Source organism: Misgurnus anguillicaudatus, chromosome 5, assembly GCF_027580225.2.
Source record: "Misgurnus anguillicaudatus chromosome 5, ASM2758022v2, whole genome shotgun sequence".
Classification (NCBI taxonomy): domain Eukaryota; kingdom Metazoa; phylum Chordata; class Actinopteri; order Cypriniformes; family Cobitidae; genus Misgurnus; species Misgurnus anguillicaudatus.
Window position 1 is genome coordinate 31,783,484 of NC_073341.2, and position 13,733 is coordinate 31,797,216.

The window sequence follows — 13,733 nt, forward strand, 5'->3', positions numbered from 1 at the left end:
TGATGTCTTTCTTTGTTCAGTCGAGAAGAAACATCCAGGATTTTTCTCATTTTAATGCACCCCAACACGTTTTAATGGAGGTTAAAATTGCAGTTTCAACAGAGTTTCAAAAGACTCTAAAGGATCCCAAATGAGGCATAAGAGTTTAGCGAAACGATTGTTATTTTTGACAAGAAAAATAAAAAATATGAACTTTTAAAACACAACTTCTAATCTTTCTCCGGTCGTGTGACGCGCCAGCGGGACCTCATGTAATACGTCATCACATCACGAGGTCACGGAGGACGTATGCGAAACTACGCCCCTGTGTTTACAAGTGTGGAGAAAGAGGACCATTCTGACTTTGTTGTATGTCAAATGATACCAATTAATGTCTTCATGTCAGTTTATTGTTTAAAATGGTCCACAAATGTGCATTTCATATATGCAACACGTGACCTTTCCACGGCATTACACAATTGCGTGAGGTCGCGCTGGCGCATTACAGGACCAGAGATAGACGAGAAGTTGTGGTTTAAAAGTGCATATTTTTATTTTTCTTGTCAAAAATGACAATCATTTTGCTAGAAAAGACCCTTATGCCTTGTTTGCGATTGTTTAGAGTCCGTTGAAACTGCAATTTTAAACTGCATTAAAACTGTTAAGTATTAAGTGTTGGGGTCCATTAAAGTCCACTAAAATGAGAAAAATCCTGGAATGCCCCCCTCAAAAAACACAATTTCCTCCCGACCGAACAAAGAAAGACATCAACATTTTGGATGACATGGTGGTGAGTAAATAATCAGGATTTTTTTTAAGAAAATTGACTAATCCTTTAATATAACTCCAACTATGGTTGGCTGAAAGAAGAAAGTCATATACTCTTATGATGGCTTGAGGGGGAGTAAATTATGGGCTATTTTTCATTTTGGGTTGAACTATTTCATTGGAAATAAAGGTGCTTAATAGGATTATTGGCAGGGATAACACAGAAGTATGATTTGCGGTTCCCCCCAAACTTTTTTTTTTACCTTTTAACAGTCTGTAGAACCTTTTTCCTCTACAAAGAATATAGAGTACTACAAGATTAGCTAATTGCCCCCAAACCTACAATCCTTCAGATTTTTTTAAGCCTGTCTTGAAAACACACAGGCACCTTTTCTCACTTCCTGTCTCTTGTCTGAACAGCGTCTTATGAGAATCTAGGGGAGATATACATCACATCACCAGGGCTTATTTCAGCAGGAGGACTCTCATAAACATCGCTCTTCCTTCTCCACTGAAAAAAGCGCAGGGAAATGCACTTGGAATAATTAGCATCCCCGTCTTTTTCTATCTCTCATCCTCTGTAAGGGGGCTTTCACACTAGCCGTTTAGTTTGAAACAGGGCACAGTTCGCATGAAAAACTTGTAATGTGAAATCTGTCTTGCGAAGCCGGGAGCGTGGTTTGGTAGCCCGCGCATGCGTACTAGCCAGTGACGTCAATCACTAGTTTACTACAACAACTGATGAATTCCATATACTAAAGCACAAATGCACAGCAAAATATAAAAAACAAAAAATATTCGGAGTTGCGTTGTGTTTTACATCCTCTCGTCTGTGGGCGTTGGTGATGACGTGAAATTATCGCAAATGCACCGGGGTTTTGACAGAATCGAGTGAGTGTGAAACCAGACAAAAGCTGCAGGGGTTCTCAGGAACATCCGCACTCGGGCTCGAACCGCAGCAAATGAGCCCAGTGTAAAAACGCCCTAAGACACAGCTGTCTGTTGCTGTTAGATGGTCTGTATTCGTCCCAGCTCGTCGGGGGGTGGAGTAATGATAGAGGCTCTATAAGGAGAATGACCTTGGAACACACTTATTAGAAGTTATAAGACAGAGGTCTTTCTCGCTGTATTACAGCAGGAGAGGATCTTTTGAGAGGGCTGGTGTTGGTCGGAATAAGAGGTTTCGTGGAGTGCGGAGAGAAAGGAGGAGAGAGAGTCGGGAGGGGCGAGCGGGTAAGAGGTGTAAAAGAGAGATCTCAAAAGAAGAGATAAAGACGTTGGTTATTCTAACCCATGCTGAGATGGACGGATGCATGGAGAGAAGGAAAATATGGAGAAAACGGGGTATTGTTGGCAGCTTTTTCAATATCGCCAAAGTGTATGCGGCAGTTCTATTCAGAAAACAACAGAACATAAGTAGGGTTGAGTAAATAAGAAAGAAACTAAGTACACAAAAGCGATTTATGTTACAGAAGATATGGCATATACAAAATATAAAATACAGAGACAAAAACTTTTGTGGTGCCAGTTGACGTGCTGTCTGCTGTCCTTCAGGCTATGACATGTGATGGATAGCTAGCTGTTTCCCTCTCCGAGAATAATTTTTAAAACTAGAAAAAAATAATGTACATTATTATTCAGGAAAATGGATTAGACTGACGCATCCAAGGCTTTGAATCGGATCACGGAATGAAAACGAAAACGAGAAACTTTTAATGTTTTGCAAGGAATAGAAACGAAACCAGAAACTTAAAAAATATATATGTTCCAGAACAGAATTGTTTATTTAAAATAATGGCAACCGTTTAATACTGTTATTTTTTCGTTCTTTGACAAGATTTCTGTGCAATATGACTCGGTGAAGTTCACTTCCGGTCGCAGTTGACTCATCGGAGAAATTAGAATCTTGTCACCAGCAAGTAGCCTACTCCAGCCCACGTCTCTAATGCTCAGTCATAAGAGGTAAATATTGTAGGCTAGCAAGTATCTCAAGATGTTTGTTTTTTAATACTAATTAGTGGTGTAACAGATCGCATTTGATCCGTGATCTATACAGATCACGACCCACGGTTCGGCTTGCATGCGATTCGCGGATTAATACGCAACTTTAAATAGGTTGGATAGTGCTTTGAAAGTTGATCATTTGCACGTGTTTCAAAGGCTTGCATATGTTAACACTTAAGTGATTTTAAACAATTTAACCACAAAAAGGCGCTAAAGTGAGCAATTTTATATACGCACAGATGCACATGCGGTTGAATGTGTTTGGTCCAACTCCAATCAAACGTGATTATCCCTATGCCCTTCAAAGAGCAGAAATGTTGATGTATAAACTTCAGAGAGAGTTGCGCTACTATGGGCCCTATCTTGCACCAAGCGCAATTGACTTTGTCAGTGACGCATGTATCATTCGTATTTTGCACCGGCGCACAGCGGGTTTTTCCCTCCACAGACGCACGTCGGCAAACTAGGTAATGAACTTGCGCTCCCTGGGCGGTTCAGCGCAATAAAGGAGGCGTGTTCCGGCGCAAACCATCCCTGATGCTATTTCGCAGTTTCAAAAAACAGATGCGCCACTGACCCAAAAAAACTAGTCTAAAGTCAGTGGCGCGTTGCGTGTACGTGGTTCATTATGCTATTTTAAGGGCGCATGCTTGACCATAATGTATAGCGTGCACAACGCGCACACACTTTGCTTATCTAATCTACACAGATGCAACAGTTATTTTTGCAAATCATAAATTGTTACAATAAAAAAATATTAACACATGAGAAAAGGGAAATCATAGTGGTGAGCATTGTGGTGATAGTTTTTATTTATTGTGTGGCTGCGTTAAAAAATTCTCATGCAAATAACGATAACAATATTTTCATAAGTTTGTTGTGTGGCTGTATTACGTTTATTTTATGTAAATAATAATTAAAATGTTTTCATAAGAAACCTTAATGTATATGAACTTGATTTGTAAGTGTACCTTGCTTGCGTATCTTGGGTCCGATTTCAAAGCCCCCAAACCCTTCAACACTTTCAGCGGTGAGGGTGGACGCAGCGATGTCCTCTGATTTGGGTGGGTTTCTCCCCTCCCCATACAAAACAACTTCTCTGTCTTTGACTGCTCTTACAAGAACGTGGGTCTCATCGGCTGTGAACCGCTCCTGGCGTGCGCCTGGTAAATCCGTCATAATAATAGCAACCCGCCATGGAACTTGCGCCCTTGCGTTTAAAGGAAATGTTGGATAGCGTGCTGATTGGTTTATTTGACGTTACGCCCAAACCACACCTATGAATAATGAACCTACTTCAGACCAACCCCTTATTGATTTGCGCCTGGCGCTAGAGTTATTTATCCCGCCGGGAAAATAGCAACAGCGCCCAATAGCAACTTGCGCTTTGCGCTTCGCACTTGCGTATCAGATCGTTAAAATAGGGCCCTATGTCTTTTACTATAGTCCATTAAAATACATTTGGCGAGTAAAGTACTGAAAAACAACAAAATTTTTACTTTACGTGGAGCGACTGTTTATGCTGCATCTTCGTCCCGTGCAGTTTAGAATTTGTCCTCCGTCTGTGTGTGTGCGCGCGTGTTTAAGTGCACTCAACAAATGTAGGCATGTCAGAATTACAGTTATGTCGCTTACATAATGTAGCCTATTTTAATGTTCGATGACAAGATAGAGATTTAAGGAAAATGATGTAGACTAATAATTTAAGTTTAATGTCCTAATGATCAGCCTTCTTATTTGTATGTCCCACAGCTGACATGGCACGTTATTAACCGGTTCGGGAACTTTATTTTTTTGTTCTAACCAGTTCAGGAACGTCAATTTAAGGGTTGAACCGAAAACCGGTAACATTAAAATACTGTTTCTGTTCAGAACGAACCAATTGGGGAAAAATTTTGTTCAAAGCTCTGGACATGTCCTAACCTCACTGCAATGAAAAGTTAAGCATTTTCTTCCACTGTAATCTTTGTTTTCTGCCGAAAATATGATCTGATTGTACTTTTTCTAAAATGGTTTAATGCTCATTCCTGTATGTGTCTATGTGTGAATGTAAGCATCATGGTGCGAGCTCTTGGCTTCATGTGTCTTGAGCAAGTACTTCACAGAAGACAACTCTTGCTTCATTACCCACAAGTCTGTGGAAGATGTGAGTGTGGGTATAATGTGAACACATTTATGTCAGTATGTTTGTTGGAGAGAGAGACAGAGAATATGTTTAGATTCATTATAATTAGAAACATCATAACAGTAGATTTATGACAGCTGCATAAGACGGCGTCAATGTGTTTAGTATTACACTAATGTTTCCTACAGAATTTTGATTTTGCATCATGCCTATATATTTGGTCTCTAATACAAATTTGAATAAATCTCAGTGTGAATGTTTACTACTGTAAGCCTAAAGTAAACCTAAAGCCAGTTATGGAATTAAATAGCAAGCAAAATTGCAAAAGATGGGTAAACCGTAACAAACTGCATCTAGATATCAGACATAAATTAAACTAAAGATGCCTTGTGGTTAAGTTAATAAGTCAGATAAAGACACATAAAAAATGTGAGTGATTCAAACTCAGGCCCTGTGACTCTTTTTGACCAAATGCATCAATGCATCATGCAGTAGGTGGAAAGCAAAAACCTCTGGTGTGTCTTTGGCCGCTAAGTGTAGTGCTTTAACTGTGTGTTTATGTGTAGTGCTGCCTCCCAGGAAGTGTGTTTTGTCACCGAGAGAAGTGCCGCGTGGCAAGAAGCTGTGATGATCGGCAAATACACACAGAGTGAGTCATTCTGTCTCTGATGGATTCTAAGCTGATGCTGAAACCAGTAGTAAAAACACTGCTGGCCAACACACACACACAAACATATACACACATACACGCTGCCATTTTGAAAACCGTCCGTGTTTGAGAGTTTTGTGCTGTGCTTTTTCACAAACAGCCATGACAACTCTCTTCTTTACCCTCTTTTACTTTTCCACACACAAATGCACAAACACACACATTTCCTTTTGCTGCCATGTTAAGATGTACTGAGCCGCTGAGACTGAGCGCTGTGTTTTCATAAGCAGACGAAATCCAATCAGATTAGATTAGGGCGGATGTAAGTGAGAGGTCTGGGATTATAGGCCAGATGATAACAACACACACACAGGCAGATTATGTCGTGAGCGGCAGTCGGAATTTACTGTTCAAACCAGCTGCTGCTTCTTAATTTACCTCTAAGAAAAACGGAAGCCATCGGATTTTAAAAGAGTAAACTTTCTTTCTCAAAGTTAGGTCGGAATGGAACAGAATAGATCGGAACGGAATAGTTCGGAACAGAACGGAATAGGTCGGAACGGAACAGAACGGAATAGAACAGAATATTATAGGTTAAAATGAAATAGAATAGAATAGAATAGAATGGATTAGATTAAAAGTAATAGAACAGAATAGTATAAAACAGAATATTATTGACAAAATTTTTATATATGTAGAGTAGAACAGGTCAGAATAGAATAGAATAGAATAAATCAGAATAGAATAGATATGAAATTAATAGATCAGAATGAAATAAAATATAATGGAATAGGTCAGAATAAAATGGAATATAATAGAATGGAATGAAATATGAAACAGAATAGTATTAAATTGACATAGAATAAAATAAAAATGGATTAGAATAAAATAGAATAGAATAGTATAAAACAGAATATTATTGATAAAAATATTATATATGTAGACTAGAACAGGTCAGAATAGAATAGTTCAGAATAGAATAGAATAGTTTAGAATAGAATAAATCAGAATAGAATAGATATGAAATTTATAGATCAGAATGAAATAAAATATAATGGAATAGGTCAGAATAAAATGGAATATAATAGAATGGAATGAAATATGAAACAGAATAGTATTAAATTGACATAGAATAAAATAAAAATGGATTAGAATAAAATAGAATAGTATAAAACAGAATATTATTGATAAAAATATTATATATGTAGACTAGAACAGGTCAGAATAGAATAGTTCAGAATAGAATAGAATAGTTTAGAATAGAATAAATCAGAATAGAATAGATAAGAAATAAATAGATCAGAATCAAATAAAATATGATGGCATAGGTCAGAATAGAATGGAATATAATAGAATGGAATGAAATAAAACAGAATAGTATAGGTCAAATTGACATAGAATAAAATAAAAATGAATTAGAATAAAAATAATAGATCAGAATAGAACAGAATAGTATAAAACAAAATATTACTGACAAAAATATTATATATGTAGAGTAGAACAGGTCAGAATAGAATAGTTCAGAATAGAATAGAATAGAATAGAATAGTTTAGAATAGAATAAATCAGAATAGAATAGATAAGAAATGAATAGATCAGAATCAAATAAAATATAATGGAATAGGTCAGAATAGAATGGAATATAATAGAATGGAATGAAATGAAACAGAATAGTATAGGTCAAATTGTCATAGAATAAAATAAAAATGGATTAGAAAAAAAATAATAGATCAGAATAGAACAGAATAGTATAAAACAGAATATTACTGACAAAAATATTATTTAGAACAGGTCAGAGTAGAATAGAATAGAATAGAATAGAATAGAATAGAATAGAATAGAATAGAATAGAATAGTTCAGAATATAATATAATATAATGGAATAGGTCAGAATAGAACGGGATATAATAGAATGGAATGAAATAAAACAGAATAGTATAGGTCAAATTGACATAGAATAAAATAAAAATGGATTAGAATAAAAATAATAGATCAGAATAGAACAGAATAGTATAAAACAGAATATTATTGACAAAAATATTATATATGTAGAGTAGAACAGGTCAGAATAGAATAGAATAGAATAGAATAGAATAGAATAGAATAGAATAGAATAGAATAGAATAGGTCAGAATAGAATAGTTCAGAATATAATTTAATATAATAGAATATAATAGGTCAGAATAGATCAGAATAGAATAGGTCAGAATAGAATAGGTCAGAATAGAATAGAATAGAATAGAATAGAATAGAATAGAATAGAATAGAATAGAATAGATCAGAATAGAATAGATCAGAATAGAATAGAATAGAATAGAATAGGTCAGAATAGAATAGTTCAGAATATAATTTAATATAATAGAATATAATAGGTCAGAATAGATCAGAATAGAATAGGTCAGAATAGAATAGAATAGAATAGAATAGAATAGAATAGAATAGAATAGAATAGAATAGAATAGAATAGAATAGAATAGAATAGAATAGATCAGAATAGAATAGATCATAATAGAATAGAATAGAATAGAATAGAATAGAATAGAATAGAATAGAATAGAATAGAATAGAATAGATCAGAATAGAATAGAATAGATCAGAATAGAATAGAATAGATCAGAATAGAATAGAATAGATCAGAATAAAATGGATCAGAATTAAATAGATCAGAATATAATAGAATAGATCAGAATAAAATAGAATAGATCAGAATAAATAAGATCAGAATAGAATAGATCAGAATAGAATAGAATAGAATTGGTCGAAATAGCATGGAATAGAACACAATATAACAAAATATTATACATTAGAATAGTATAGAACAGAACATGACGGATCTTTTTACAATTTTTTTCAGTTAGAAAGACATATTTAGGCATCTATTCAGCGTGTCCACATTATTTCATTATACATTCAATTTCCATGTTTTCTGTGACTTCATGATTTGACATTTGGAGATTCATTTACATATCAATTACACTATTTTCACCCTTTTCTTCCTTCACTTGCTTTCCTGTTTCCTTCTGCATCTTAATGAGCAAGATTTGCCTCCTCTCTTTTTGTGCTGCCGTGCCTGTGCCCAGCACGAGCCAGCGTACGCCACATGCACTAATCACTGCAGCCTCGCTGGCAGAAACCGGTGACAAGAAACATTCACTGAATTGACTGGTGCAGTCCGGAGAAATGGCGACTGGGAAAACGCTCTCACCTAAATGAGATGTTGTTCCGTTACCGTCTGTTATCTGTTACGTTTCGATAGGTTCAATCCCAGGTGAGGGTGACCTGTTAACTGGAGAGGTACTGAGAGAACCTCATCAACACTGTGCCCTTAAGCGAAGGGCCCCGGCTCCAGGGGGGGACCGCTCCGCAATTACTGTAATGTGGGTTGCTTTGGATGAAAAGTGTTTGGTAAACAACAGGCAGGTAGTCGCATGAACCTTTATGTAGATCCAAACAATTAGACGTATGCATTCAAGCATGCATACAAAGACGCCAAAATACAGCTGTTGTATAATTTACTGTGCCCTAATTATAACATAAGGTAAGAGATGTGCGCAATTAACCATGATCTGTATATAAATGATTAGCTTAAATATAAATTTAAGCTTTAAATGGAAACTTCTACGATTTCACATTCAACCCCAACTGATACTTTTACATTCTTACATAAAAAACTGCTAGATGAAGCATAACAGAATAAAAATGGGTCTCGTGATTAATTTGATTTATTAATTGGCATATCATGTAATTCATTTTATAAATTGCTGTTGATTCGCAGCCATAGTGTTAGGTTTACTTTTTCAATGAACAGCTTAGCACACGTAAACACTGGCTATGATTTTTATTCATTTAAAATAAAAATATATTTATATTAATATAAAATTAAAAATCAACAATACTGAGACAAACCAGGTTGCATTTCCTATACCAGACATGTCATTAGTTATTACACAGTTATATGTTGTTCCATTGGTTCTGTTTTTGTTTTGACAAAATATTAAAAAAATATGTTTTTTTTTTTTATTTAAAAAGCGCATTAGTAAATGCGCCTAAACGGGACGACAACGCGGGTTTGCTTAACACATACATGAATGCGCAGCAGCACAAAAACGCTTTTAAATATGAAAGATTAAAGGATTGAATGTAAAAGATTATTATTGAGTCTCTTGGACATAAATGAGGACTAATTATGAGACGTTAGAAGGCACAAAGAGCTCCTTCACCTGTAGCCTGGTAAGTAAATAAATGCTGTGCTTTAAATAAATGCATCTGTTTTTAAATGTTTTTTTAAATGCTACCTCACGGATTTATTGTATATGATGACTCTGTACCTGTGGATATGGTGAGATGAGAAACATTTTTAAGTAATGCTTAAAAAAAACTGACACTGTCCAAGTGCTGAACCTTGCGGAGAGCCGTTTGTAAATTCTTTATCTCCTGTTTGTTATAAATAAAGTATTTTTACAGTGCACCCCTTTACTTACATACTTGTAAATTATTTTTTGATGATATTGGATAGCCATACATTTAAACCAATTAAAAGCCTGCTTTTTTACTTCCATGACTAAAAGAAAACGGGTTTTAAAGATTTGAATAAAAAATAACAATTTCAATACAAGTGAAAAACAACACAATTATTTAACATTAATCTTAAACTGGGGATCTTCTTCCTCCGCTTAGTTTTTCAGTTTAAAAAGTCCGTCATCTAAATAGGGATTAGACATAGCGCCAGGGCAACTGGCTTTTAAAGGGGATGAGAGCTGAGACTCTCATTGGTTTATTGCACGTTACGCCCAAAATACTCCCATTAATCATTAAAAAAAAGGAACAACCCTTTTCGACCATGCGCTCGGCACACACCATTTTTCCCGTCGTTAAATTAGCAAAAGTGGGTTCGGACACGCCCATTTAGACGTTGCGCTGTGCGCTTAAGACAATGCGCTTAGATTGTTAAAATAGGGCCCTATGTACGATATACTGTCCATCATCATCAAAGTAATCCATGTGACATCAGTGGGTCAGTTAGAATTTGTTGAAGCATCAAAAATACATTTTGGTCCAGAAATAACAAACATTACGACTGTATTCAGCATTGTCTTCTCTTACGTGTTATCCTCAGACATGTTTGCGAAGTGTTTTTTTCCCCCAAACTTACAGCGTGCATCTCCCTAGGACTGTAAACGAAGCTCGGCGCACAAAGAAAAAAACAGAAAACACATTACCCGCGTCACTGCAGTCATGTGACTTCAGTCTCGTGCACGCAGTTCACATCAGAACCGGAAGAGAAGACAATGCTGAATAAAGTCGTAATTTTTTTTATTTTTGGACCAAAATGTATTTTTGATGCTTTAACACATTCTAACTGACCCACTGATGTCACATGGACTACTTTGATGATGTTTTTGTTATCTTTCTGGACATGGACAGTGTACCGTGCATGGATTTTCAATGAAGGGTCAACAAGCTCTTAGACTAAATATAAAACATCTTAAACTGTGTTTCGAAGATGAATGGAGGTCTTACGAGTTTGGAACGACATTGAGGGTGAGTCATTAGATTTTTGGGTGAACTATCCCTTTAAGTAGCATGCTAAATATTTTGATGTTTAAAGGTCTGTCAGTGTTTGAATTTTAAGCAGGCACCTTTTTAATTCCTTGCACTTGTTACACTAGTGTACACTTTATGGTTTTTGTTCGTGTGGTCACTTACCTTAATAGTTTTGGTTTGAAGTCTGAGTCCATTTAATGTGTTGATGGCTTTCTCTGCATCTTTTGGGTCAATGTAGTTCACAAAACCATAGCCAAGACTCTGCCCTGAAAAAAATAAGCAAAAGAGAAGATATATTAACTTTTTTATTAACATATAACACCGTTAAAGCATTCCTTTGACCACCCTATACCAACTCTTCAAGTAATTTAAAAAGAACTATAAACGATGCATCAAAGCGTATCTTATGAAACGCAATGTATGTAGCGTTAGCCTGAGTAGCCTTGACTGGGGTGTGTTTACTGTATGTTTAGATTGCGAGCATTAGGCATAAGCCTCTGCTTGAAACCGCTGACAGAGTCTTTTGCAGAATTATTTTAATTTAACCTCTCCCAGCCGTATCCTGCTCTTCCAGAGGCGAGGCAGCCATCAGCTGTTATTTGACTGCTGCTTTGACTAAAGGGCTGGGTGGTACTGCTTTTTTCACCACTTTCCTTCGCTCTTTTAAGATCCCGCCACACATGTGCAGTGGAACTGAAGAACAGCGCTGCACTTATCCTCATTAATAGAAACAGACAGAGCTAAGTCCACAGCGTACACACAAAGTGAATCGTAAATGCGAAACAGCGCTGCGCCCCGCGCCAAACAAACATGAGCTAAAGCTTGGCAGATTCCTCGGGGGCCGAACGGAGAACCTCTGGTTTTATACATCATGTCTTCTTACCATTCTTTTTGGATTAAAGAGGATTACCAATCCATCTATCTTTTATTAAGACCAGAGTCTGAACCGGGAATCTGACAGGAGGTGATGCAGCACTATTCAAACCAAGAGGCCAGTCTGACACTTGCATTCCCAAGCTTTTAAAATTAAATAAAATCGGTGTGATCCCTGAAACTATTTGATCATGAGGAGAGCTAATGCAAATCTCTCTGTTTTTATAAGATGTTTTGTACTTCTAATTTTGCAGATACACTTTGCAAGCCACTTTTAGGTTGATTCCTTTATAAAAGTGTCATCTTTGTAAATTTTTAAAACATTGCTGTAGTTGTTGAAACATTCTGACCAGCTTGACATAACATTGGCTCAGTCAATATGATTCAGTTTAAGACAGGAGTATTGAATGGCATGCCATATGGATAAAACTATATATACATTTTTTTGGGGGGGCAAATTGTGTCAATAATCCCTTTCAATCATACAGTCTTTACTGGCAATTTACTGGTAAATTGCAGTTAACAGGTCATGTGTGAAAAGAACCTTTCTGGTAAATCAGTGCTGCCAATTTACCAGTAAGAGGTTGTAAGATTACCAGTAATTTACCGGTAAGCGCAACGTGTGAACAAAAAATATAGATTACCGGCATTTAGAACGGACGATGTCAGACCGCGCTAACAGTTCGGGCCAATCATAACGTTTTGATACAGATGACGCGTTTACCCCCGCACAGTAGGAAGTCCTTATAAAATCTAAAATCATTACGAGTCGGAGTCGTTTATAACGTGCATTTAAAAAAGCAAAACTCGTTAAACAAAATCATTCAAAATATTCTTTATTATCATGAAAATACATGAAACAATTTGAAGAACAGCATAAAAATATTTCTGTAGACATTTCCTGGAATAGTGTTTGTAATGCAACAACTTCTGTGGCACAAAGGAAGTTTCTGCATGAGAGCGCCCTCTGGCTTTTGGATGTGCCTGTAATTCATTCAAATTCATTCATTGAGAAAATGCGCATTTGCACGGTTAATCGTTACACCCCTAGTTATGGACATTTCAACACACACGCTGCTTAAACGTCGAGCACACCTCCACATTTCTTCACCAAAGTAGATTAAAACAGCTTTCCATCTATTTGCCCAATTGCCAACGTCCTTAGCACACCCTTTGTGAAGCCTAATGTGCAAACAGTGCTGTTGTTTAAGACGCAGGTTCCGTTTGATGTCGCCTAACACAATGTTGTTTGGTCAGAGCAACTTCGTGACCATCAGCATTGCCACAGATGTGAAAACAATAAAATACTGACCATGGATATGGACCGCAGGTTATAACCGCAGGTCACAACCCACCATTGTTTAAAAATACAACACTCGCCGTGCCATAGGTAACTTCCGCTTTGTCTCCGAGTATTTGATACTGATGTGTGAATGGTGTGTTACTGGTAAAAAGACGTAATGTCACTCAGTGGATTATGAAACTTTAGTAATAAGAGAAAGATTTGAGAATCAGGAGACTCTTGCTGTTTCAGAGAAAAAAACTGAGATATTCTTTGTGATTTGTCTATGCAATAGGACATCTTTAATCCAGTGGTTAAGTCTAACACATTAAGATTTGTGACTGTGAGTTTTCTACAAATGTGAACTACTAAAAGTGGTTCAATGGCTCGTAATCATAGTGGAACCAGTGGTAAACATACCCTATATATAACCTGTGTATAACCTGTATTGAACCATATTGTGCTTTAGTAATGCTTTAGCACCACTTGTGGTTCTAGAGAGGTGCTAT

The 13,733-nt window shown here is 36.4% G+C and overlaps 1 protein-coding gene across 9 annotated transcripts in view; it reads right to left on the minus strand.

Annotated features, from left to right (window-relative positions):
- Window positions 1–13,733, minus strand: part of elavl4 (ELAV like neuron-specific RNA binding protein 4) — a 105,381-nt gene that overhangs the window by 33,185 nt on the left and 58,463 nt on the right. For all 9 annotated transcript variants that reach the window (XM_073868020.1, XM_073868019.1, XM_073868021.1 and 6 more), the window contains one exon: window positions 11,232–11,335. In XM_073868020.1, coding sequence (XP_073724121.1) covers window positions 11,232–11,335 — 104 coding nt within the window. The remainder of the gene's footprint in view (window positions 1–11,231; window positions 11,336–13,733) is intronic.